The sequence below is a fragment of the Otolemur garnettii genome, unplaced genomic scaffold (genome assembly GCF_000181295.1).
Source record: "Otolemur garnettii isolate 467f Iridium unplaced genomic scaffold, OtoGar3 scaffold00068, whole genome shotgun sequence".
NCBI classification, from domain to species: domain Eukaryota; kingdom Metazoa; phylum Chordata; class Mammalia; order Primates; family Galagidae; genus Otolemur; species Otolemur garnettii.
Window position 1 is genome coordinate 4,616,950 of NW_003852463.1, and position 23,553 is coordinate 4,640,502.

The following is a 23,553-nucleotide window of genomic DNA, read 5'->3' on the forward strand; positions in this document are numbered from 1 at the left end:
GTTAACCAGTTTGATGGAAATGTTTCAGATTGTGTGTGAAAACCCCACACTATACCCCAGAAGTGCATTAATGTACATAGTTACCATTTAATAAAAAAACAAAATGTGTTTCAGAAGCATGATACTCCTAACATAGGAGTATAGTAGTACATGTGTAACAAAATGGTTAAGAGCAAGGACTTAGGTAACCGACATTATCTGTGTCCCAGTGTGATGCAATAAATTACCTATTAAGTATTTCTGACAAAAATGTTCTAACTGAATTTAATGCTGAGAGAACAAACAGAAAAAGTACAGAACATGAAACATTCTACAAGACAACGTTCCAGAAAAAGTCAACATAATGAAAACAGCCTCCTAAAGCAAAAGAAAAAACCATAGAGTAGGCTATTCTAGAATAGTCTGCAATATATGAATCGTGTATGAATCCTGGATTAGGGATGCGGATGAGGCAGACAAAGATAGTTACAAAAGACATTCTGGAAACAAGATGGAAAATGTAAATTTGGCCTATATATTAGAAGGCATTATGTAATTATTGTTAATCATCTTAAGTGTGTTGTGTTGTGGTTACGTAGAATTTCCTTATTCTTAGAAGACAGGTGTTTAATTTAGGAATGAGGTATCATAATGCCAGAAATTATTTTCACACAGTTCAGGAAACAAAGGTATATATAATGATATCACAAAATAAATATAGCAAATGTGAACAGCTAGTGAATATGAATGAAGAATATATAAATGATTTTTCTCCCTTTCCCCCCATAATGTTTTATTCTGAAAATTTTCTAAGCCATAAAGAAGTTGAAGGAATTGTAAAGAGCAAAAGATCATGAGCTAGAAAAACTAGTTGTTAATTACAATATTTGCTGTATGATAGTAGGAAAATTGCCTCTGTGCCTATTTCCTCAATGATAAAATCAGGAATAACCATTATACTTAATCTCATAGGGGTGGAAGATTAAATTAATTATGTAAAGTACTTAAGATAACACTCAGCACCCAGTAAGCACTGTATAATTATTTCTAATACTAAAATTCTCATGCACTGTATCTTTTCTCAACTACCCTTGTGTTCATAATCTAGAAAGGCCCAACTAGACAGAGAAGAGCTGATAAGATACAAGAAAGCAATAAGAATCTAAATATACAGCAGTAGAGGAATGACTAAATATATTAAGGTACATAACACAATACTGCCGCATAGAAGAACAAAGAATGAGGATCTCAAGTACTTCAATTTTTTTTGCAGAGAAGAAAAAGCCATAAAGGAATTTACTCAACAGCACACATTTATGTTTAGAATTCTATTAGTTGGTACTATTAGGATATGTGGGATATTCTGGCTAGTCAAATATTCAAGTTAATAATTTACTGCTTTTTATGTCACTAAAAACCATCAATTAAAACAAGTTTACAATAACACACATAATTCTAAAGTTTAAAAAAAAAAAAAGAGCAGGCAGCCTGAATATGAAGGTTAATTTTAGGTGTCAAATTGACTGGACTGAAGGATTCCTAGATGGCTGATTAAACATTGTTTCTGGGTCTGTGAGGGTGTTTCCAGAGAAGATTGATATATGAGTGAGTGGAAGTACTGAGGAAAGGTGGCAGGCACCATTCTGTCAGCCAGAGGCTAGAGAGGAAAAAATAGGCAGAAAGGAAGATTTTCTCTCTTCTAGAAGGGAACAATCCTCTCTCATCTGATGCCTTCGACATCAGCCTTTGGTCTGTGGGACTTGTATCAGTTGTCTCCTAGGACTCTAGTCTTCAGCCTCAAATTGAGAATTATAACATTGGCTTCCTTGGTTCTGAGGCTTTCAAATCTGGACTGATGTACATACTATCAGCAGATACCCAAGGTTGTTAATTTGAATCTCATAGGATTTCTCAGCCTCCATAACCATGCAAGCCAATTCTGCTAACAAATTCTCTCTCATATATATCTAAAGCTCAGACATATTGTGGTTTTCGCTCCAGATCATTTCAACAAAACAAGTCATGTAAATTTTCTGGTTTCCCAGTGCATATAGAAGTTAGGTGTAAGGCTGGATAAGGTGGCTCACGTCTGTAATCCCAGCACTCTGGGAGGCTGCAGCGGGCAGATAGCCTCAACTCATGAGTTCAAAACCAGACTGAGCTAAAGCGAGGCCCCGTCTCTAAAAAATAGCTAGGCATTGTGGTGGGCACCGGCAGTCCCAGCTACTCGGGAGGCTGAGGCAAGAGAATTGCTTGAGCCCAAGAGTCTGAGGTTGCTATGAACTATGAGGCCACAGCACTCTACTGGGGACGACAAAGTGAGACTCTGTCTCAGAGAAAAAAAAAAGTTAGATATATACTACACTGAAGTCTATTAAGTGTCGAAAACACTACATGTTTTAAAATGTACATACATTAATTAAAAAATACTGCTAAAAACTGCTAAAGATCAATCATCTGAGCCTTCAGCAAGTCACAAAGATCACTGAATGACCAGATATAATAATCAGTAAGTTTAAAATACTGTGAGAATTACCAAAATGTGACAAAGAAACATGAAGTAATACACATGCTATTGGAAAAATCACGATCAGCAGTGCCTGTGACTCAGTGAGTAGGGCGCCGGCCCGGGGCGTTGTGGCAAGCGCCTATAGTCCCAGCTACTCGGGAGGCTGAGGCAAGAGAATCACCTAAGACCAAGAGCTGGACGTTGCTGTGAGCTGTGGGATGCCACGGCACTCTACCTAGGGCAATACAGTGAGACTCTGTCTCTACCAAAAAAAAAAAAGCAAAATGAAGTGGTATGCCTATGTGTGTGTGTGTGTCTGTGTGTGTGTGTTTTATCTGGAGAACCCTAATACACAGGCAATGGTTTAAAAAAAGAGTAGAACATTAAAGTGGCATGTATGGAAAGCACATGCTTTAAAACCAGTGTCCTTTGTACATAAAAATAAAAAAATAGGCTTACTACATAGGAGACTTTAATAAGCATATACATACCATTTGCTCTACTAAATTAATGTAGGTAGAATCCTCTTACTAGCATGAATAACTATCTCCAACAAATAACTCACACCCACCTAAACCTCTCACCTTCAAAAAAATTAAGACAGGCTATTAAGTACCTGAGGAAATGTTGCTGAGGAGAAATTCTCTATTTATAGTGGCTGTAAGGCATATCCAATTCAGATAACAAATCACCTCCCTACAGTAACCTATGTTTTTCAGCATTTATAAAGGAAACTACCAATTCTTGACACTTTGATTTTTATTTGAGCATTCACTCCAGCCCTTTCTGAAACTAGAACCAGTCCTTAAGATTCTCTGTTATAGGAGCTTATAAATTCTCTTGCTTTAAAAACTATTTTGATTTAGGTTTATCATTTATGAACAGATGGGTCTTAAACAATAATCTCAACTCAAATTATATGTTACTGTCTGTTTGGTGACTAGGAACTGTTTAATGATGCTAGGGGAAACACAATTTAATGTTGTGCTAAGGAGCACAGAAGGATGCTACATATTAAAATCACAATTTTCACTGCTGGCTAGTAGAAGAAACCTTCACAAGTGCTCTGTCTTAAAAGAAGGAAAAGGAAAAACCAAAGAATCAATGTTGAGGACCCAAGACATCTAACTTATTACTAATCCCTTAATTTAACCTATTCTGAAATAGGTTCTAAGCCAGAGAAAAGCTTTAGATCTGAAATTAAGCATGTGTTTACTTTTGTTGGGTTTTAGTTATTTATCCTTCGAAAAGAGTGGATATAAGAAAAGGAAGGATATTTGTTCTAAAATAGATGAACCATCTGGAGAAGGCAAGCCAGCAAAGCATGAATCAATGATATCAAAAGTCTACCTACTGGGAATTCAGTTAGGAAAAGAGAGGAAAAGATCATATTGAACTCTCTTCTTCAGGAAAAATGTTAAATATACTTCTACAAAATTAATATTTTAAATAGGCAATAGCTTTCTAAAAATGTTTTTCTCCACAGTATCAGTCTGAAGGTACTTAACAGCTATATCTGAATATCAAGTATTTTGTAAATTTGCTACCTATAAAAAAGAAAAAAATGTTCTTACTGTTGACGTAACTGTCGACAGCTCTCAATATGAGTAGATGTGTTTTGATGCTGAATCCAATCCTATTGTAAAAGGAGAAGAGTGTTGAAATTAGAATATTTCTAATGTTGACTACTGCATTAAAATGACACAGGATTTTTTTTCAAAAATTAAATTTATAAATAGCATTTGGCTACTCAACAAAATTTCTGCAAACAAAAATTAAAGGCCTCAAAAAAATGCACTTAATACCATACCTTGCTCATTGCAATTTAAAATATTTTAGCATAGAAAACATTTTTTCAAAAAGTGACACCCACTGACACTCATTTTGAATCAATATATACTGATTAAACTTGGAGAAAATAAAAATATGGATCAGAAAATAACTTATCTGAAATATAAAATGCTCCAGAAAACACCAAAAATTCTATATATAAAATGGTACCTGTGAAACAGAATCTTCAAAGAACAATGTCTCAATGATTTCTATCTCTAAAATTCAAACTAGTAACAACCAAAAATATAGTACCTTAAAAGCCAGTAACCATCTCAAAAAGATACTCACTAGATTAGTAAGATTAGTAAAAATATGAAAAAGTAATCAATCTAATTTATTTTCAAGATTTTAAGGAAAGTAATACCATTTCAAATGCACATTATTCCGCAGAGCTTTACAATTAAGCAAGTGCTTTCTCATACATTATTTCATTTACAAATAAATCTGCCCTAACATTACAATCTGTACCCATAAATAGTTCCAAAAGATACAACTGATTAAAAAAAAAAATACGTTTTCAAAGATACAGCCTCAAAAGTCAGCAACTAGGTAAAAGCAGTATGTATATTATTCAATATTTTATTGTTCCTCCAGCATTTGAAAAGACAGAAAACTTACTAAACAATTCTATATTTTAAAACTTCTCTTGAGGAAAATATTATTTGTTCCCCTTTCACAAACATTTTAGTTTAAGTCGCTGCTGAAGATAAACTAGAAGTTACCACAGGTCACACTAATTTTGGATTCTCTCTTGTCAAGAACTGTCTGAAAGTAAGTGCATGCTACTTGCAATACTCAGCATTGATTTATACTCAGCAACAAGTTATGACAAACGCTAAACTATTTCATTAAGCCATGGAAGTGTTCGTGGACAGAAAAAAAGATGTTTGTATATCCTGCTCAGTAATACAAATAGAAAGCTAGAAGAGATTGGCAGTTAAGAGTCTCTAGTAGTGCTAAACCCATTACCTGGACATTAAACAGACACGCTGGTAGGCAGTAGGTTGGGCATGATTTATTTGGACCATAAAGTGTTTTATTTGAGTAAGTTGCCAACATTTAAAAATCCAGAGATTTTACCCCCAAATCCATATTTCCAGCTTTTCCTTCAACAACTGTAGATACAATTATATGGGATTATCATTCTTACAACAACTATCAGTTAAAGATGATGGCTATGCTACTTAGACATACTCTTCAATTAAACATAGATATACGCAATTGTCTGTCTTTCAACAGGCCTGCTTCATTCACTGACACTACTTGCTTTAAGCTCTGTTAAGTATACCTAGGCTACCCCAGTTTCTAGACTCTATACTTAACAGTATTCAGATCTAACAGTGGTCTAAAAGTAACACTAGCTTGGGAGATGCCTGTAGCTCACTCAAGCAGCTAAGGTGCCAGCCACATACACCAGAGCTGGTGGGTTTGAATCCAGCCCAGACCTGTCAAACAATGACAACTACAACCAAGAAACAGCCGGGCACTGTGGTGGGGGCCTGTAGTCCCAGCTACTCAGGAGGCTGAGGCAAGAGAATTGCTTAAGCCTAAGAGTTTGAGGTCGCTGTGAGCTGTGATGTCATAGCACTCTATCCAGGGCAACAGCTTGAGACTCTGTCTCAAAAAAAAAAAAAAAAAAAAAAAAAGTAACACCAGCTTTCCAGAGAAAAAGTGATAACCTATTAAGCAGATGCTACAAGGACTGCAGACAGCCAAAATGAAACTGAAACTATCTATGCATATTACAACTCACTCTCAATCCTCCAACTACCTCAAATTTTGTTGGTTAGTACTTTCTCAAGCTAAATTATTATAGTCAGAAAACAGAGCTGCTAAACCAAGAAGTTTCTTCTCTAAAATCTAAAACCCAATGAAGGAAATAGATTTTACAGTCCATTGTTACACAAAGTATACCTTCAAGCTATCATTTTAAAGATTTAGAGGTGGGGAACATAAATATTGTCAAATTTACTCCAGAGGAAAAAGTTTGCAATTAGTAATTTATATTTATTGGCTACATACTTATGTCACATGGATAAACATTTAGGAGACAGCAAAATATATCATAGAAACAAAGAGAGGTAGTTTGTACCATCTCAATCCATGTTCTCAAATCCCTATCGTTTGGCCATTTAGTAGTAAAGAATTCATTACTTAGATGAGCCCCATTCTGTTGTGTTGTCTGACTATTCAAAAGGTATATTATTTTTTTTAATGGCAAATCTCTGTTGAGTTCTTTTGATCACTAAATGATTTCCCCAACTCAAGTTTTTACTTTCACCACCCTATTAACCTAGGCTTTCACCACCTTGCTCCTGAATAAAAAGGGAAGCTTCCAAATTAGGTGCCCTAAGCAATCTCTTTTCATTCCTATTAACCCTGCACACTTTAGTCAGATGTCCCTGGAATATACACTTTCAACATATCACTGTAATAAAAAGAAACTTAATTCACTTACCAATACCTCTCACTTTAAGTCTAAACTCCTAGGCTAGCTTTTCAAGGCCCTTTATACTTATACTACGCTCATCACTCTTTCCCCCAACTGCCTCCTACTACAGTACAATGTAGCCTTCTTTCAGGACCTTTGCTTCTTTGTATGTGTCTGCTCATATCTGGAATGTCACCTTTGCTCCCCTTTACATGTGTATAGGAACATCTAAAAGCCTCTTCATCTTCAATCTACTCTATAAAGTCTTCTCTTTCAGATCATTCCAGCCCAACTAGACCAGCAGTTCTCAACCTATGGGTCATGACCCATAGGAACTGTATTAAAGGGCTGTGGTATTAGGAAAGTTGAGAACCACTGAACTAAACTATAAGTCTTTTGATATCAGACAGCATATTTATACTTCTTTTTATAATCATGTATTTCTAGATACATAATGGTATTGGTAAATTGAGAAGACTGGTTTAACTGATACAAACTTGAAATGAAGATAGAAATATTAAATATCTCTTCCCTACAGCTTAACCAAATTAAATCACCAAACCATATGCTGCCTTCTAGCTTTCAAAAATTCCTTGAGTACATAATTTTCTCCTGCATTTTAGACAGTACTTCATTTCCACTCTAGTACTTAACAGAGTCAAGTATAAAAGTTGATACCCATAAATACATACTAAATGTATTTTACTGTTCTACTCTACAGAATAAAAACTTCTTTGAGACAGCGTCTTATTCTGTCACCCAGGCTGGAGTACAGTGGCATGATTATAGCACACTGTGGTCTCAAACTCCTGGGCTCAAGCAATCCTCCTGCCTTAGCCTCCCAAGGAGGTATGACTACACTACAACCTAACTAAATTTCTTTTCTTTTTTGTAGAGATGAAGGTCTTGCTATGTTGCCCAGGCTGGTCTCCAACTCTTGGCCTCAAGTAAACCTCCCCCACCTTGGCCTCCCAGAGTGCTGGAATTATAGGCATAAGCTACCATGCCAAGCCCCAAATTCTTTTAAGATACGTACTTTTGGATTCATCATAATTAATTAAAAGTTCAACATAAATGGAAAAATAATGTGATATGTTCAGTCATAGGAATACAGAGAGCTTAATACTCAATTCAGTACTTAGGGGGCTACTTACAGATTACAACTAAGAGCTGTGAATTATTCTTTTTCATTTGCCATCCCTTTTGATAGGATAAGGCAATGATTATTAGAATTCAGCAAATCTGGCTAAAATTGGATAGAATGTTGCTTTCTTTTGCTGGAGTTAACCTTAAGACAATAGCATCAGATCTAGTTATCAGATTCTTGACTGAAACCTGGTAAATGGATAATAAAAAGAGAATAAAAGGGCAGCAACAGAAAGAGGAAAACAAAAAGAGTATTAACATCTATAGATTTCTTAGGCCTATTCAAAGTATACAACCAATTCAAGGTTATGACCTTGAATTGAAGCTTCCATCCGCAGGGTACATTCACTCCTGACTTACAACCTCTAAATCACATTAGTAAATATAGGAAACATTGATTTCAAAATACACATAAGACTTACTTGAAAATTCCTGCTCAAATCTACCAATGATTACTATCAAATACGTTCTACATTAGACTATCCTTAGCACCTCTGCAAAATATCTCCTTTTAACTATACTATGAAAATATCTAAATCATCTTTATCTTTTAAAAATTTTTCTTTCCAAATTTCTATCATTTTACATTCTATTTTCTGAGCCCATAGCTGATCCCAAAGTAATTTTGACTCAATTTTGCTATGAACTGATTTTATTAAGCTTCTTCTCAAGAAATACTAAAAAACCACTAATCTATATAAAGTTGGAAAATATTTGAATCAACATTAACTGTCTTTAGCTCCAGACAGATAGACAGGGCAAGGCTATAATAAAGTCTATTAAAAGTGCACAGTACAAATGAATTATACTAACTTTTTATATTATTATACTAACAGACCCTCTTATTTAGAGAAAGGTGATTCCTTATGACATTGTAAGTACACAGTTTTATATTATATAAATTTTATGTTGCATAAGTGGGGTAATTGGTTCAAAATAAATGGACAAACTATGTGGCATACCTAGTCATAGGAATACAGAAAGCCTAACAATTCAGTACTAAGGCCAGGGCTACTTAGGATTACAACTAAGTGATGAGGTTACAAACAAAATTAATTTCTGCCATTTCCTTAAATCTAGTTAACCAGCATACATGAGAATTTATCAAAAACTTGGGCGCTGAGCATCATTGTACAGTGATCTTTAAAAACACTCACCTTCAAATGACTACATTCTACGTTACACAGAGAACACAAATGTGGAAATATTCTTGGAGACGCTGCATAATAATCATTCATCATAGAAGGGGTCGGAAGTCTCTTCATCTTCTGGGCATCAGCATGTGAAAACTTCGGAAGCCATGATGCTTTCACAATACCAAAGGGAGACTGAATGGGAATGTCAGTCTCTGACTGGTAATTCTTTTTACCTCCTCTTGATCCAACATGTACATTAGAAGAATTAATCACAGGTTCATGCGGGATTCGTTCTTGTTGGTTTACAGTTGGAATTAATTCAGATGAAAAGGGCTGCTGGTTCATAGATGGAGGAATCAGAGACTGACTCATTGTCTGGCTAACTGTTTGGCTAATAGCCTGGCCAACAGATTTTACAGGTTCAAGGACTGACTGTCCTCCTGAAATGTGTAAGCCTGACATCTTGGTTCCACTCTCAACTGGAAAAAAAGACTGGTTATTTGAGGACTCACTAGGGAAGTCCATCTGGCGAAATACATCTTCAACAGGAAACATAGAATTACATAACACATCTGGAGTGGGAACAGATGCAGAAATGCTCTGCTGTGACCGAAATTCATCCTTGACCTCATCAGTTGGGATTTCAGGATCATAAATACGTACTTCAAGTGGATCTTCTGTGTAGCCATATTTACTTGCATGCCCATAATCAATTACATTACTTGAAACTGCTTCACTACCAAGCATTTCTTTATTTCTGCTCTGAGAAGGTAAATTAGGTAATCGGCGCCCCATTTTTCGCATTCTTATATCCCTCAAAATTAACGGCATATTTTCAGGAGTTAGCTGTTCATCAGGATAGCGACTAAGTTCTTCTAAATCTTCATTAGATAATCCAAAACTTGCTAGGATACTTGAGGCACTCTCTTTTGTATAGCGGCTCTGTACTTTAGGACTCTGCTCTGTAACCTGTGTTAGAGAACTCTGTTTCACTCCCACTGATGCAGGTATGTGAGGCTCATCATCCCACCGGCTAGCATGAGGCTTCCCCTTCTTTTGTTGTGCTTCATGAAAATCCAACTTTTCTTTGGTCAATCTTGGATCAGTTCGGTGTTGAGTTACCTGAACATTCATTCTCTGTGGTCCCATGTTCTGATAAGATTCATGGCCAATAAATCTGTGTGGAATTCCACGGGCTCTCCCTGCTGGGTAAAATCTTGGAAGACCCATAGATCCAGGCCTCATAAATGGTCCTGGAGGCCTCATCCCAGAAGGGTTAGGTGCTCGTGGCCTTTGAAGTGGAAAGTCTCCTCGAGGATTAAACCTGGGTCTTGACATGGCTATTTTCAAGAAAGCCTGATTTAACAAAGTGTAAGGTGGTGTTGAACCATGTGAGGCAACGGCATTCAGCTGCTGAAGCGCCAACTGAGTCTTAATCTGAGCAAAGTGCAAAGGAGATGGGCACAAGAGAAGTGGGTTTGCAATGCCCAGGTTCAAGGAATTCACAAGTGGTGCGAAATTTTCCAAGAATAACACAAAGCTGAAAGTTAAAACACAAATATTAGATCATTTTAACTCAAACTACTTCATAAGTGGGTTCTACAGCCAGTGTAAAACATTTTGAAATAAAGCCACGAAACCATTCTGAATTCCATATACTTTTAGAGTAAAAGCTTACGAGAATTTTAAATTTCCCCCAAAACTTTTTCATCTTCTCTTTCCTGAATCCAGAACACAAACCCCAAATCTCAAGCCAGTTTTCATGTATACTGTGTTGAAATGGATGCTGTTCTAGGTGCTGATCAGTAATTACAACTCCTCTTAAATAATCTTGGAAAACACTGGGGATTTATTTCACGCTTTAATACTGGAAAAAAAGATGAAGGCATTAAAATACTTGGAAATGTATGCACACAATATATATGTATGGTTTCAAACATCCAAACGATGAAAATACAAACTGTAAGCATTAAATCCTCTAACACCCATTCCTCTAAGATAGTCTTCCTTGGAGTCAGCTTTCACATCTAATAAAGTCTACATGGCAATTAAACTTATGTTCCCATTATTAATTGTTTCTTCTAAGATAATTTGTCATCAATTACTTAACAACAGAGTCTGACAAAGAGTATATGATAGCATGTAATTAGTTATAACATACAACATAACATGTAACAAAACCGGTAACCCTTCCCTTGGATTCTCACCATAGGTAGAATATAGGCAAACACATATGGATCTTAATAATGATTAATTTTATAGAGCTCTGTCTGTGTCTTTTACTATTAAGAACTTTACATGAATTGAGTCATTTAATTCTCACAACCACCCGAGATACGTACAATTTTACAGAAGAGGACACTAAGGCACAGAGAAATTAAGTAATTTATAAAGAAGTCATGTTGAGATTTGCACTCAAGGTAATCTGGCCCCATAATCTATGCTCTCAACCACTAATAGATATAAGTAAGAGTATCTTAGTTTCCGGCCATTATATTAGTTACAACTGCTGACCAGCCCATCAGAGTGCAGCACTACCCACTCTAACTCATTTCTCAGAAAGTAACTTAGCTAGCATTCAGGACCAAGGTCAGCAGCCACACAACTTGCTTTCTCTCTTCCAGTTAGAAGAACTGTGTTTCCTATCAGTTGATAGAAATGTAGCATGGGAAGTGTGATGACTTGAGAGACATATGTTTGTTAACAAAATCCACACTATGGATCCTATTTCTTAATCAACAATTTCTGATTGAAGCTGTCATTTCTCCCATTACTATATTTTTCCTTACCTAATCTTTGTGAAATGTTATTTTTGCTGGAAAATGGGATTTATTTGGTTAACACACTTTCTTCCAACTATTTTGCATGTTGTTGCCATATTAAACCTTTACAAAACGACATTTTTACCATACCATTCCCCTGTTCAAAAATTCAAGAGCATTTCATTCCCTTTTTTTCTTTTTCTTTTTTTTTTCAAGACAAGAGTCTCGGCTCGGCGCCTATAGCTCAACCGGCTAAGGCTAAGATGGCGGGTTCGAATCCCCAGCCCGGACCCGCCAAACAACAATGACGGCTGCAACCAAAAAATAGCCAGTCGTTGTGACGGGCGCCTGTGGTCCCAGCTACTTGGGAGGCAGAGGCAGGAGACTCGCTTGAGCCCAGGAGTTGGAGGTTGCTGTGAGCTGTAATGCCACGGCACGCTACCCAGGGGGACAGCTTGAGGCTCTGTCTCAAAAAAAAAAAAAGACAAGAGTCTCAGTATGTCACCTTCAGTAGAGTACCATGGTGTCACAGCTCACAGTAACCACAAACTCTTAAGACTTAAGTGATGTTCTTGCCTCAGCCTCCCAAGTGGCTGGGACTATAGGCACCCACCACCAATACCTGGCTATTTTTGTTGTTGTTGTCGTTGCAGTTGTCATTGTTGTTTAGCTGGCCCAGGCCAGGTTTGAATCCACCAGCCTGGGTGTATGAGGCCAGCATTCTACCCACTGAGCTTCAGGCACCGCCCCCATTCCCTTTATTTCTCATGCTTATATTTAAGGTCCAACCAACCTAGTCAATCTCTACCTTTCTCATTTTATCACATATTCCAGCAATGCCTCTGTATCTACTTTTGTCTTCCCAACTCCGTCATCTCTTCCAATCAAAAACAAACAAAACAACCTTGCCCTGGATGTTGACTTATTTGACTTTCCTCATCCTTCACGGTCAACCTCCATTAAACCTCCCTTGACCACCAAGGCTTAGAGTGAGTCTTCTAACAATCTTTCTTATTTATTGCTTGGGGGCTTATAACTTTTACTATCTTTTGTGTGTATGTTCATAGACATGGTCTTTTTCAATCATCTGGTGTCCGGCTAGGCATGATAGCTCAAAACTATAATCCTAGCACTCAGGAATGCTGAGGCCAAAGGCTGAGATGCAAGGAACACTTGAGGTGAGGAGTTCAAGACCAGCTTGAGCAAGAATGAGACTGACCTCTACAAGAAAACAGAAAAAAAGAGCCAAGAGTAGTGGTGTGCACCGGTAGTCCCAGCTACTTGGGAGGGTGAGGCAGAAGAACTGCTTGAGCCCAGGTGTTTTGAGGCTATAGTAAACTGTGATGATGCCATTACACTCTAGCAAGGGAAACAGACCAAAACTTTGTCTCAAAAACAAAATGTAAGTGTCAACTCAAAGTATATGTTCCTTAAGTTTATTTCCCAAGCATATAAACTCTATTTCTACTCAAAAAACTTTCAAGTATTTGCTGAACTATTTGAACCATCTGATCCAAAGTGCTAATTATTAACATGCAGATTATTAATTTTCAAATTAGAATGTAACACAAAAATTCAATCAAAATGACATCCATCAGTTTTTGATTCACCAGACACCAGCAGCAGACACACCTTACGGAAAAGCAATACCCAATTTCTCCATAAAAAAATGTTCACTTATAATAAGCTCCTCGTCTTTTTAAACATTCATGAATTATATAAATAATCAGCCTACTTTCTACATAATTAGTTCCAAGAACTTTGTCTCCTCCCAATCCTAAAAAACAATCATTGCTTATGTAAGCAGTTTGTTATCTACTTAATCAAACCCTTTCTTAACTATTTTCCCAATTTGGTGAAGACTCCTCTTTATACCTTCCCCAATACAAGCTCTTCCAAATATTGTTTCTTCCCCAAAATAAAACAAAAAAAAGCAACAGATTTCAATCAGAGTCATCTAATAAGTAAACGTGAACAAGCATTTACAAGTGAGAATTATCTATATTTTAAAGTCATTAAAGGTAAAAATCTGCCCAAGTAATTCATAATATGCCTAGCATTACCTCACACTGACACATGTATACATTTATAGAATGTAAGCAGCAGCCTTTTTTGCATACTATATTCTCCAGAATACTAGTATCCTCTAAGACTAGTATTCTACTAACAAGTTCTCTGGTCAAGAAAGTTTGAAATGCACTGGACTTGCCTCTCAGAAGCACATAATGCCTGTTAGAATATTAAAGGCTCTGAGAAGCCCTGCTGTTTATCATTTTTCACTTCCCAAACTGGAGTTTTTCTTATGCATATACTCAAGGATGCTGTCTGAAATACTAGTAACTGGTGAAAACACAAGCAATGAATAAGTAGACTATATCTGCCTTACTGTGTAGAAGCAGAATTCTGAGCCCCTACTTTCTCCACCCTCCTTAAGCTCTTAGTTGCTGTAACATAACAAAGAAATGATGCAGCAGCTCTAGAGGAAAGACCAAAAGAGTGTGGGAATATAGGGATTTACCCTTGGAGGAGCAGCTGCTTACTAATCAGGGCAGAACAACTTCTACCTTTTAATAAATGGCAGAGCACTATCAGTGTATAGCCACTGAGTATAAGCCCTGAAAAGAAAATCAGTCTTTTATAGAATGATCTGTAATTCACATGAAAAGAATTACAAGGCCATGGGCAGCATCTGTGGCTCAGTGGGTAGGGCACTGGCCCTATATACTTAGGCTGGTGGGTTCGAACTCAGCCTTGGCCAAACTACAACAAAAAAATAGCCGGTGTTGTGGCGGGCGCCTGTGGTCCCAGCTACTCAGGAGGCTGAGGCAAGAGAATCCACCTTATGCCCAGAAGTTGGAGCTTGCTGTGAGCTGTGATGCCACAGCACTCTACTGAGGGCAAGACAGTGAGACTGTGTCTCTAAAAAAAAAGTTATCTTTTGTAATCCTGGTAGAGAAGTTTCAGACAAAACACTTCATCAAAACAGTATCGTTGGCCAGACGCAGAGGCTCACGCCTGTAATCCTAGCACTCTGAGAGGCCAAGGCAGGTAGATAGGTTGAGCTCACAAGTTCGAGACCAACTTGAGCAAGTGCAAGATCCCGTCTCTTAAAAATAAATAAATAAATAAAAATAAGGTGTTGTGGTGGGCACTGGAGCCCAAAATTTGTGGTGGGCACTGGAGCCCAAAAATTTGAGGTTGCTGTGAGCTATGATGTCACACACTCTACCAAGGGTAATGATGTGAAACTCTTGTTTCAAAAAAAAAAAAAAAACAAAGAAAGAAAGAAATTATTAAAAGAATAATTGTGATCAATTACTTTACTTTTGTTCAGCTGTCCACAGCTCTAATAGAATTCCAATAAAAATTACATGAACTGGCAGTGTCCATAGCTCAGTCAGCAAGAGAGCTCACCTAGGATGGCTGGTTTGAACCTGGCCCGGGTCTGCTGACCAACAATAACAACTGCAAACAAAAAATAGCCGAACACCCGTAGTCCCAGCTGCTTGGGAGGCTGAGGTAAGAGAATTGCTTAAGCCCAAAGAGTTGGAGGTTGCTATGAGCTGTGATATCACAGCATTCTACCCAGGGTGACAGCTTGAGGCTCTGTTTCAGAAAAAAAAAGAAAATTACATAAATTTTAAATTTGAATCATTACACACAATGTTGGCACTGGTTAAGAAGTAACACATACTTTTAAAAATATATAGTAAGTCTGCCTATGATCTATATGCCAAATAACATATCTTCAATGGTAAAAATATTTAAGCAATCTAATGTATTTTCCTTGTAAATGAAATTTAAGGAGTACAGCAGACACCCTTTACCCATGAGCATTATGTTCCAAGACCCCCAACGGATGGCAATCTGAAACCATGGATAAGACTAAACTCTATGAATACTTTTTCCTATAAATACATACTTATGATAAAGTTTAACTTAGAGAGTCACAGTAAGAGATTAACAATAATAGAATATATAATATACGGATGCGGTCTCTCAAAATTTCATCATGCTGTACTCACCTACTTTTGGACTGTGACTGATTTCAGATAAATGAAAATGCAAAAAGCAAAAAATGTGCATAAGGAGACTACTGTATATTCATATTTCATTTGCATAATTTTCATTTTTTGAAATGACAAGTACATTTTTAATCATTTAAAAAAGTTCATGGCACCCATAGCATAGTGGTTATGGCACCAGCCACATATGCCAAGACTGGCGGGTTCAAACCCAGACGGAGCCAGTGAAACAACAACGACAGCTGTAACAAAAAATAGCCAGGCACTGTGGTGGGCGCCGATGGTCCCGGCTCCTTGGGAGACTGAGGCAGGAGAATTGCTTAAGCCCAAGAGTTTGAGGTGGCTGTGAGCTGTGATGCCTTAGCATTGCATTCTACCAAGGGCAACACAGTGAGACTCTGTCTCAAAAAAAAAAAAGTTACCGTTTAGTCTTCTCTCTTCCAGCTATTATATTCACTCCACATAAATTGTTTCACCAAAAGGATGCTTGTATTTGTAGCTTCCTATTATATGGTATTACAAACTTTCCTTTTGCAATTATATAATTCTGAAGTCTTATTTTTTCAAATCTAACTTAAAGGCAGGCAAGTCCCATATAAGCACTTTTACTTTGATGTTTAACTTTTATGTCCTCCTCAATTCAAGGAAATAAAATTCCAAAATCAAATATCGGGCCATTAAAGACATTAAAAAAATACGGTAGGGCAGCGCCTGTGGCTCAAAGAAGTAGGGTGCGGCCCCATATGCCAGAGGTGGCGGGTTTAAACCCAGCCCCAGCCAAAAACTGCAAAAAAAAGAAACAACTAGGTACTCCTAAAATATTTAGAGAAACAATCTTTTTACCAATAAATCTATCAGAGTACCTTCAAACCCAAGCTGTTATTCCTACAAGTAATTACTGACATCACTGTTCTAGGTAGGGAAGGACGAATTATTAAACCAGAACAAATTCCTTCCTACATAAAGCCAACCAACATTTCCCTTTTAGATGAAGCCAATGTCTTAAAAGAATGAGAGAAAACAAAATGATAAAATATATAGTTAGAAATCTCCGGCAAGTTTCCATTTTCACATCTCTGCAATTAAGAGTTTCCATAAAGACTGTAAATAGGTTGAAAAAACTATACAGTATAACTGTGCTTTCTTTTTTCTTTTTAGGTTTTGGCCAGGACTGGGTTTGAACCCACCATCCCTGGCATATGGGGCCGGCGCCCTACCCCTTTGAGCCACAGGCACCACCCTATAACTGTGTTTTCTGCTACAAGTGAGAATGCATCCCTGGAAGGAATGCCATAAGATATGCCATTACTCATACCACTGAGTAAAAAAACAAACCTTCAGGGGTGGCGCCAGTGGCTCAGCTGGTAGGGTACTGGCTCCACATACCAAGGGTGGTGGACTAAAACCCAGCCCCAGCCGAATTGCAACAAAAAAATAGCTGGGCGTTGTGGCAGGCACCTGTAGTCTCAGCTACTTGGGAGGCTGAGGCAAGAGAATCCTCTAAGCCCAGGAGCTGGAGGTTGCTTTGAGCTGTGTGACTCTACCTACGGAAGGCAATAAAGTGAGACTCAGTCTCCACAAAAAAAAAAAAAAAACCTTCAAGTTGTTTTCACTTTTAAAAATTAACACACACACACACACACAAAAAAAAATCAATAAGGGCAGCGCCTGTGGCTCAGTGGGTAGGGCCCAGCCCCATATACCGAGAGTGGCGGGTTCAAACATGGCCCAGCCAAATTGCAACAAAAAAATGGCCAGGCATTGTGAGGGGCAGCTGTAGTCCCAGCTACTTGGGAGGGTGGGTCAAGAAGAATCACCTAAGCCCAGGAGTTGGAGGTTGCTGTGAGCTGTGACACCACAGCACTCTACCAAGGGCGATAAAGTGAGACACTGTCTATATTAAAAAAAAAATCAATAAAATGCTGGGTATAGATGAATTATGTAGATATGTGAACAGTATTACTATTATCCCTGTATAATACAAAGTCAAGTTGGTTTTTAACCTCAAAATAGGAAACGTTAATAGAGCCACAGGTACTTCAAAATTCTATTACAAGAAACCAAAGAGGTTTCACCAAGGATGGTATTCACTGATATGACAATTTTTAAATATTGTTAAACATAATAGATTGTACACAATGGAGATGACAAGTGATAGCCAGATACTCAGGATAAATGTTTGGTATACTATCAATAAACATTAAAGAATATGCCATTTTCTGGATGACTGAGTTTCCTAATGTGTGAGAAAGTAATCCTCTACATTTCCATTTAAATGTTTTTTAAAATGAATACTTTTACTACATACTTCAGGAGGGAATTGAGTTTTCTATCTTTCTTATTTCTCCAACTATGGCATATGTAGCATTCACTGCCCTAGGGAGTGAAATTAAAGTCTGAAATTAAAATATCAACTGTGGTTCTCTATTTTATTTTTTTTGAGACAGAGCCTCAAGCTGTCACCCTGGATAGAGTGCTGTGGCATCACAGCTCATAGCAACCTCCAATTCCTGGGCTCAACCAAGTCTCCTGCCCCTGCCTCCCAAATAGCTGGGATCACAGGCACTCACCACAAGGCCCAGCAATTTTTTGGTTGCAGCCATCATTGTTGTTTGGCGGGTCAGGGCTGGATTAGAACCCGCCAGCTCAGGTGTATATGGCTGGTGCCTTAGCCACTTAAGCCACAGGCACCAAGCCTCAACTGAGGTTCTAAAAGAATTTTTATAGACCCAGAGCATGGGCCACAGTACGGCATCTCCCCTTACCCAGTTTCTTAATGTATAATCAACAATATGGGTTTTGAGAGACGTTGTTTACCTAAATTTTATTACAGCATGCTATTATAATAATTCTATTTTATTTTTGTTAATCTCTTACTGTGCCTAATTTATTAATTCAATTATATATGCATAGAGAAAAACATAATATATGTACACTTTGGTACTATGCAAGGCTTCAAGCACCCACTCAGGGTCTTGGAAAGTATCCTCCTCAAAGAAGGGAGTAGTAATACACTAAAAAGATTTTAATAATTAGAAAGAATCAGGAACTGCACAGAAAAGATAAGAAAACTTCTGAGTTGAAAACTTCAGAATTTAGAGCAGCGGTTCTCAACCTGTGGATCAGGACCCACAAGAACTGTATTAAAGAACTGTAGCATTAGAAGGTTGAGAACCGAAACAATACAACATACAAGTATTTGGGAGACTGTTTGGCAGGGGGAGGGAGAAAACAGTAAATTCAAAATGTAAGAATCTGTTGTCCAATTTTCTTTTTTAAATGAAAGTGAGTTGGTTTTATTTATTTATTTATTTATTTTTTGCAGTTTTTGGCTGGGGCTGGGTTTGAACCCACCACCTCCAGCATACGGGACCGGCACTCTACCCTTTTGAGCCACAGGCACCACCCAGTCGTCCAATTTTCAAAAAGACCTATGATCCAGCTCAGCACCCACAGCTCAATGATTACGGTGGCAGCTACATGCACGGGGGCTGGTGGGTTCAAATACAGCCTGGGCCTGTTAAAACAACAATGACAACAACAAAAAATAGCTGGGCTTTTGTGGCAAGCGCCTATAGTCCCAGCTACATGGGAGGCTAAGGCAAGAGAATTGCTTAAACCCAGGAGTTTGAGGTTGCTGTGAGCTATGATGCCACAGCACTCCTCCGAGGAGGACAAAGTGAGATTCTGCCTCTCCCTCCACTTCAAAAAAAAGAGACCTATGACCCAAAAACGTTAAGAATTCTATTTAGGTTGGCTTGGCACCCGTAGCACAGTGGTTATGGTACCAGCCACGTGCACCCACCCCTGGTGGGTTTGAATCTGGCCCAAGCCAGCTAAGCAACAATGACAACTGCAACAAAAAACTAGCCAGGCGTTGTGGCAGATGCCTTGTAATCCCAGCTACTTGGGAGGCTGAGACAAGAGAATCCCTTAAGCTCAAGAGTTTGAGGTTGCTGTGAGCTGTGATGCCATAGTACTCTACCTAGGGCAACATAGTGAGACTCTGCCTCAAAAAAAAGAAAAAAAAATCTGTTTGTGGATTTCAGAATTAGGCCTTCAAGACCTAAATTTATGTAGTTATGGTAATAACCTCTCTTCTCCCCATCCAATTTTTAGCTATTGGCTCTCCAACACTGCTACAAGCCTGATGCTTTTTCTACTATCATCACTTCTATACATCTCAGGTTTGCTAAATGTTGATTTTTGTTGTTTTTATCCTTTTTTTAGCAGAGAAGAGCACTTAAGAGGCAATGACAGTAGATCAGGAAATTCCTTCTTAGAAGAGTCTAAATCCTATCATAGGGGATGGGGTGAGGAGATGTATCACAGTAGACTCCTCTTTTCCCCCTTTTTGATTTTAGTGGAATGAGTTCAGAATCACTTATTCAATTTATTAAACATTTTTTGAGAACCTAACAGTCACTATGATAGCTCCTGGAGTTTCAAACCAGACACAGTATCATTCCTACAGCCAATAAACAATTTAACAAGAAAATCAAATGCCGTATGGTTTGTCAGTTTAATAACAATGCTGAAGTATCAGAAAAGGATGGGTGAAGAGGTAATTAATGCTTGAGGTTTGTGGATATCTTCGACAGTTTTGAGGGAAATGGAGAAATGAGTTATCAAATAACAAGGTCTTATTAAACATGTTTATCAAATTTCCAAAAATTTAAACTAACTTGGATAAAGTTTCTAGGCCTGGGTGCAGTGGCTCACACCTGTAATCCCAATGCTCTGGGAAGCAGAGGCGGGTGGATAGCTTTAGCTTACGGGTTTGAGACCAGCCTGAGCAAAAAGGAAAACCCATTAAATCTCCATTGAAAGTAGAAAAACTAGCTCAGAGCCTGTGGCTCAAGTGGCTAAGGTGCCAGCCACATACACCTAAGGTGGTAGGTTCAAATCCAGCCTGGGCCACCAGACGACGATGGCTGCAACCAAAAAATAGCCGAGCGTTGTGGTGGGCGCCTGTGATCCCAGCTACTTGGGAGGCTGAGGCAGGAGACTTGCTTGAGCCCAGGAGTTGGAGGGTGCTGTGAGCTATGACACCACAGCACTCTACCCAGGGCAACAGCTTGAGACTCTGTCTCAAAAAAATAAATGAATAAAAAATTAAACTGGGCAGTGCCTGTGGCTCAAAGGAGTAGGGCACCAGCCCCATATGCTGGAGGTGGCGGGTTCAAACCCAGCTCCGGCCAAAAACGGGGGGGGGGGGGATTTAAACTAACTTGGATAAAGTGTCTGAATAAAAAACTATGAAGATAGTTGTGCTAGACTGACAAAAATAAATTATCAACTTTTAACTCTACTTCTGATAAAACTATAGAATTCTGGGCCAGATTAGCCTCAGTTAAAATATTCAAATTTTCTATAACTTCAAGACTATCTTATAAAATTATCTACAGACACAAGCAAAAAAAATTTGTTAGGAACCTACGTTCCTTATGCCAACCATCAGGTTACTGTTTTTAGTGGTTTTTCAATTTTCTCCGAAACCTATCCATTCTCAATCCTCTGCTCTCTACACCAATTTCCTTGGTCACCAAGGTTAAAACAAATTTTATTCTCCATTTCTAACTAATTATAAAATTCTATGTATTCCTGTCAATACTTCTTACATGTACTTTCTTTTTCTCCTCTCACCAGCACCATCCTATTATAATCTCTATTTCATCACTCTACAGCACAGCTGGCCTTTATTCCAATTCATTCTGTCACTAATACCTTTTTCTTGGCTTTTATAAACTTCAAACCTATAGTTATCTATACAGATTCAGAGATAAACTGACAGAGACAAATGTTACAGACTCAAGTTCTTAAGTGAAATAACATTTGGGATTTTCTTTAATTTAAGGGGGGAGGGGGATAAGGGATGGGAGCAGGGGAATTTGATGAAGCAAGACTAATAATATTATAGAAGTTGAGCGATGGTGGGTCGCAGGATTTACTGCCTTTCCTTTGTTCTTTTTACATGTTTGAAATTTTCTAAAATAAAAAGTTAAGCGCTAAATATTAGGTGTGACATTTTTAATCAAATAAAAAGGGGAAGGAGCAAAACACCAACATGAGTTACTGCAGATGGCTACATTCTTCTCAGTTTAATCCAACATTATCATACCAAGGTCTAACAGAAACCAAAATCAGCTAATTTGTTATGATTAATAAGCAGTGCATAAATAATAAATTCAGATTTCAGTCTTTTTTTTTGTAGAGACAGAGTCTCATTTTGTTGCTCTTGGTAGGGTGCCATGGCGTCACACAGCTCACAGCAACCTTCAACTCCCAGGCTTAAGCAATTCTCTTGCCTCAGCCTCCCGAGGACCATAGGCGCCTGGCACAACGCCCGGCTATTTTTTGGTTGCAGTTCAGCCAAGGCCAGGTTTGAACCCACCACCCTCGGTATATGGGGCTGGCGCCCTACTAACTGAGCCGCAGGCGCTGCCTTTCTTTTTTTTTACAGTTTATGGCCAGGGCTGGGCTTGAACCCACCACCTCCAGCATATGGGGTCAGTGCCCTACTCCTTTGAGCCACAGGCACCACCCTAATCTTTTTTTGTAGAGACAGAATCTCACTTTATCACCCTCAATAGAGTGCTATTACGTCACAGCTCACAGCAACCTCCAACTCCTGGGCTTAGGCCATTCTCCTGCCTCAGCCTCCGAGTAGGTGGGACTTCCAGCACCTGTCACAACACCTGGCTATTTTTTTGTTGCAGTATGGGCGGGGCCGGGTTTGAACCTACCACCCTTTGTATATTGGGCTGGCGCGCTCTACTCACTGACCCACAGGCGCCGCCCTCAGATTTGATTTAAGCCTTAAAATCTCATTTGAATTATTCCATAGACCCTTGATTTTTTGTTGTTTGAGACGGGGTATCAGTCTATTGCCCAGAATAGAATGCAGTGGCATCATCATAGCTCACTACAGCCTCAAACTCCAGGGCTCAAGTGATCTTCCTGCCTCAGCCTCAGACTACAAAAGTTTGCCACTAAGCCCAACTAAATTTTTTTTTGGTAAAGACAATGGGGTATTGAAATGTTGCTCAAGCTGGTCTCAAATTCCTGGCCTCAAGCAATCCTCCCACCTTAGCTCCCAAAGTGCTAGGATTACAGTACTGAGTCACCACATCTGGCCTCCACCTGACTTTTAAATATTAAACAGTTGTTTATTTCAATGTCTGTTTCACTCTACTTTTTCTTTTTGGAAAAGGAGTCTCACTATGTCACCCTCAGTAGGGTGCTGTGGCTTCACAGCTCACAGCAACCTCAAACTCCTGGGTTTAAGTGATTCTCTTGCCTCAGCCTCCCAAGTAGCTGGGACTACAAGGGCCCATCACAACACCGGGCTATTTTCTTGTTACAGTTGTCGTTGTTTAGCTGGCCTGGGCTGGGTTCAAACCCACCAGCCTTGGTATACGTGGCTGGTGCGATAACCACTGCACTATAGGTGCCAAGCCTCATTCTACCTTTTGGTGGAAAAATTAACTTAAAAAATTAACAAAGTAATAATATTAAGCAAAACGAGCAAAAGGTTCATAATAAGAAACCTCTGATTAAGAACTAGGTTATGAGGCTCGGCGCCTGTGGCTTAAGCGGCTAAGGCGCCAGCCACATACACCTAAGGTGGTGGGTTCGAATCCAGCCCCGGCTCACCAAGCAACAATGATGGCTGCAACCAAAAAATAGCCAGGCTTTGTGGCGGGCGCCTGTGGTCCCAGCTACTTGGGAG

At 38.6% G+C, this 23,553-nt stretch overlaps 1 protein-coding gene across 3 annotated transcripts in view; it reads right to left on the reverse strand.

Annotated features, from left to right (window-relative positions):
* The window catches only part of ZNF638 (zinc finger protein 638), a 113,792-nt gene that overhangs the window by 78,111 nt on the left and 12,128 nt on the right, over positions 1 to 23,553 (reverse strand). The window contains exons 2-3 of one of the 3 annotated variants that reach the window (XM_003793426.3): positions 9,056 to 10,574; positions 4,063 to 4,124 (exon numbers count right to left, since the gene is read on the reverse strand). In XM_003793426.3, coding sequence (XP_003793474.1) covers positions 4,063 to 4,124; positions 9,056 to 10,372 — 1,379 coding nt within the window. In that variant the 5' untranslated portion in view covers positions 10,373 to 10,574. Of the gene's footprint in view, positions 1 to 4,062; positions 4,125 to 9,055; positions 11,391 to 23,553 lie in introns of those variants that run through there. The other 2 variants (XM_023515264.1, XM_023515265.1) reach the window with 2 other exon arrangements.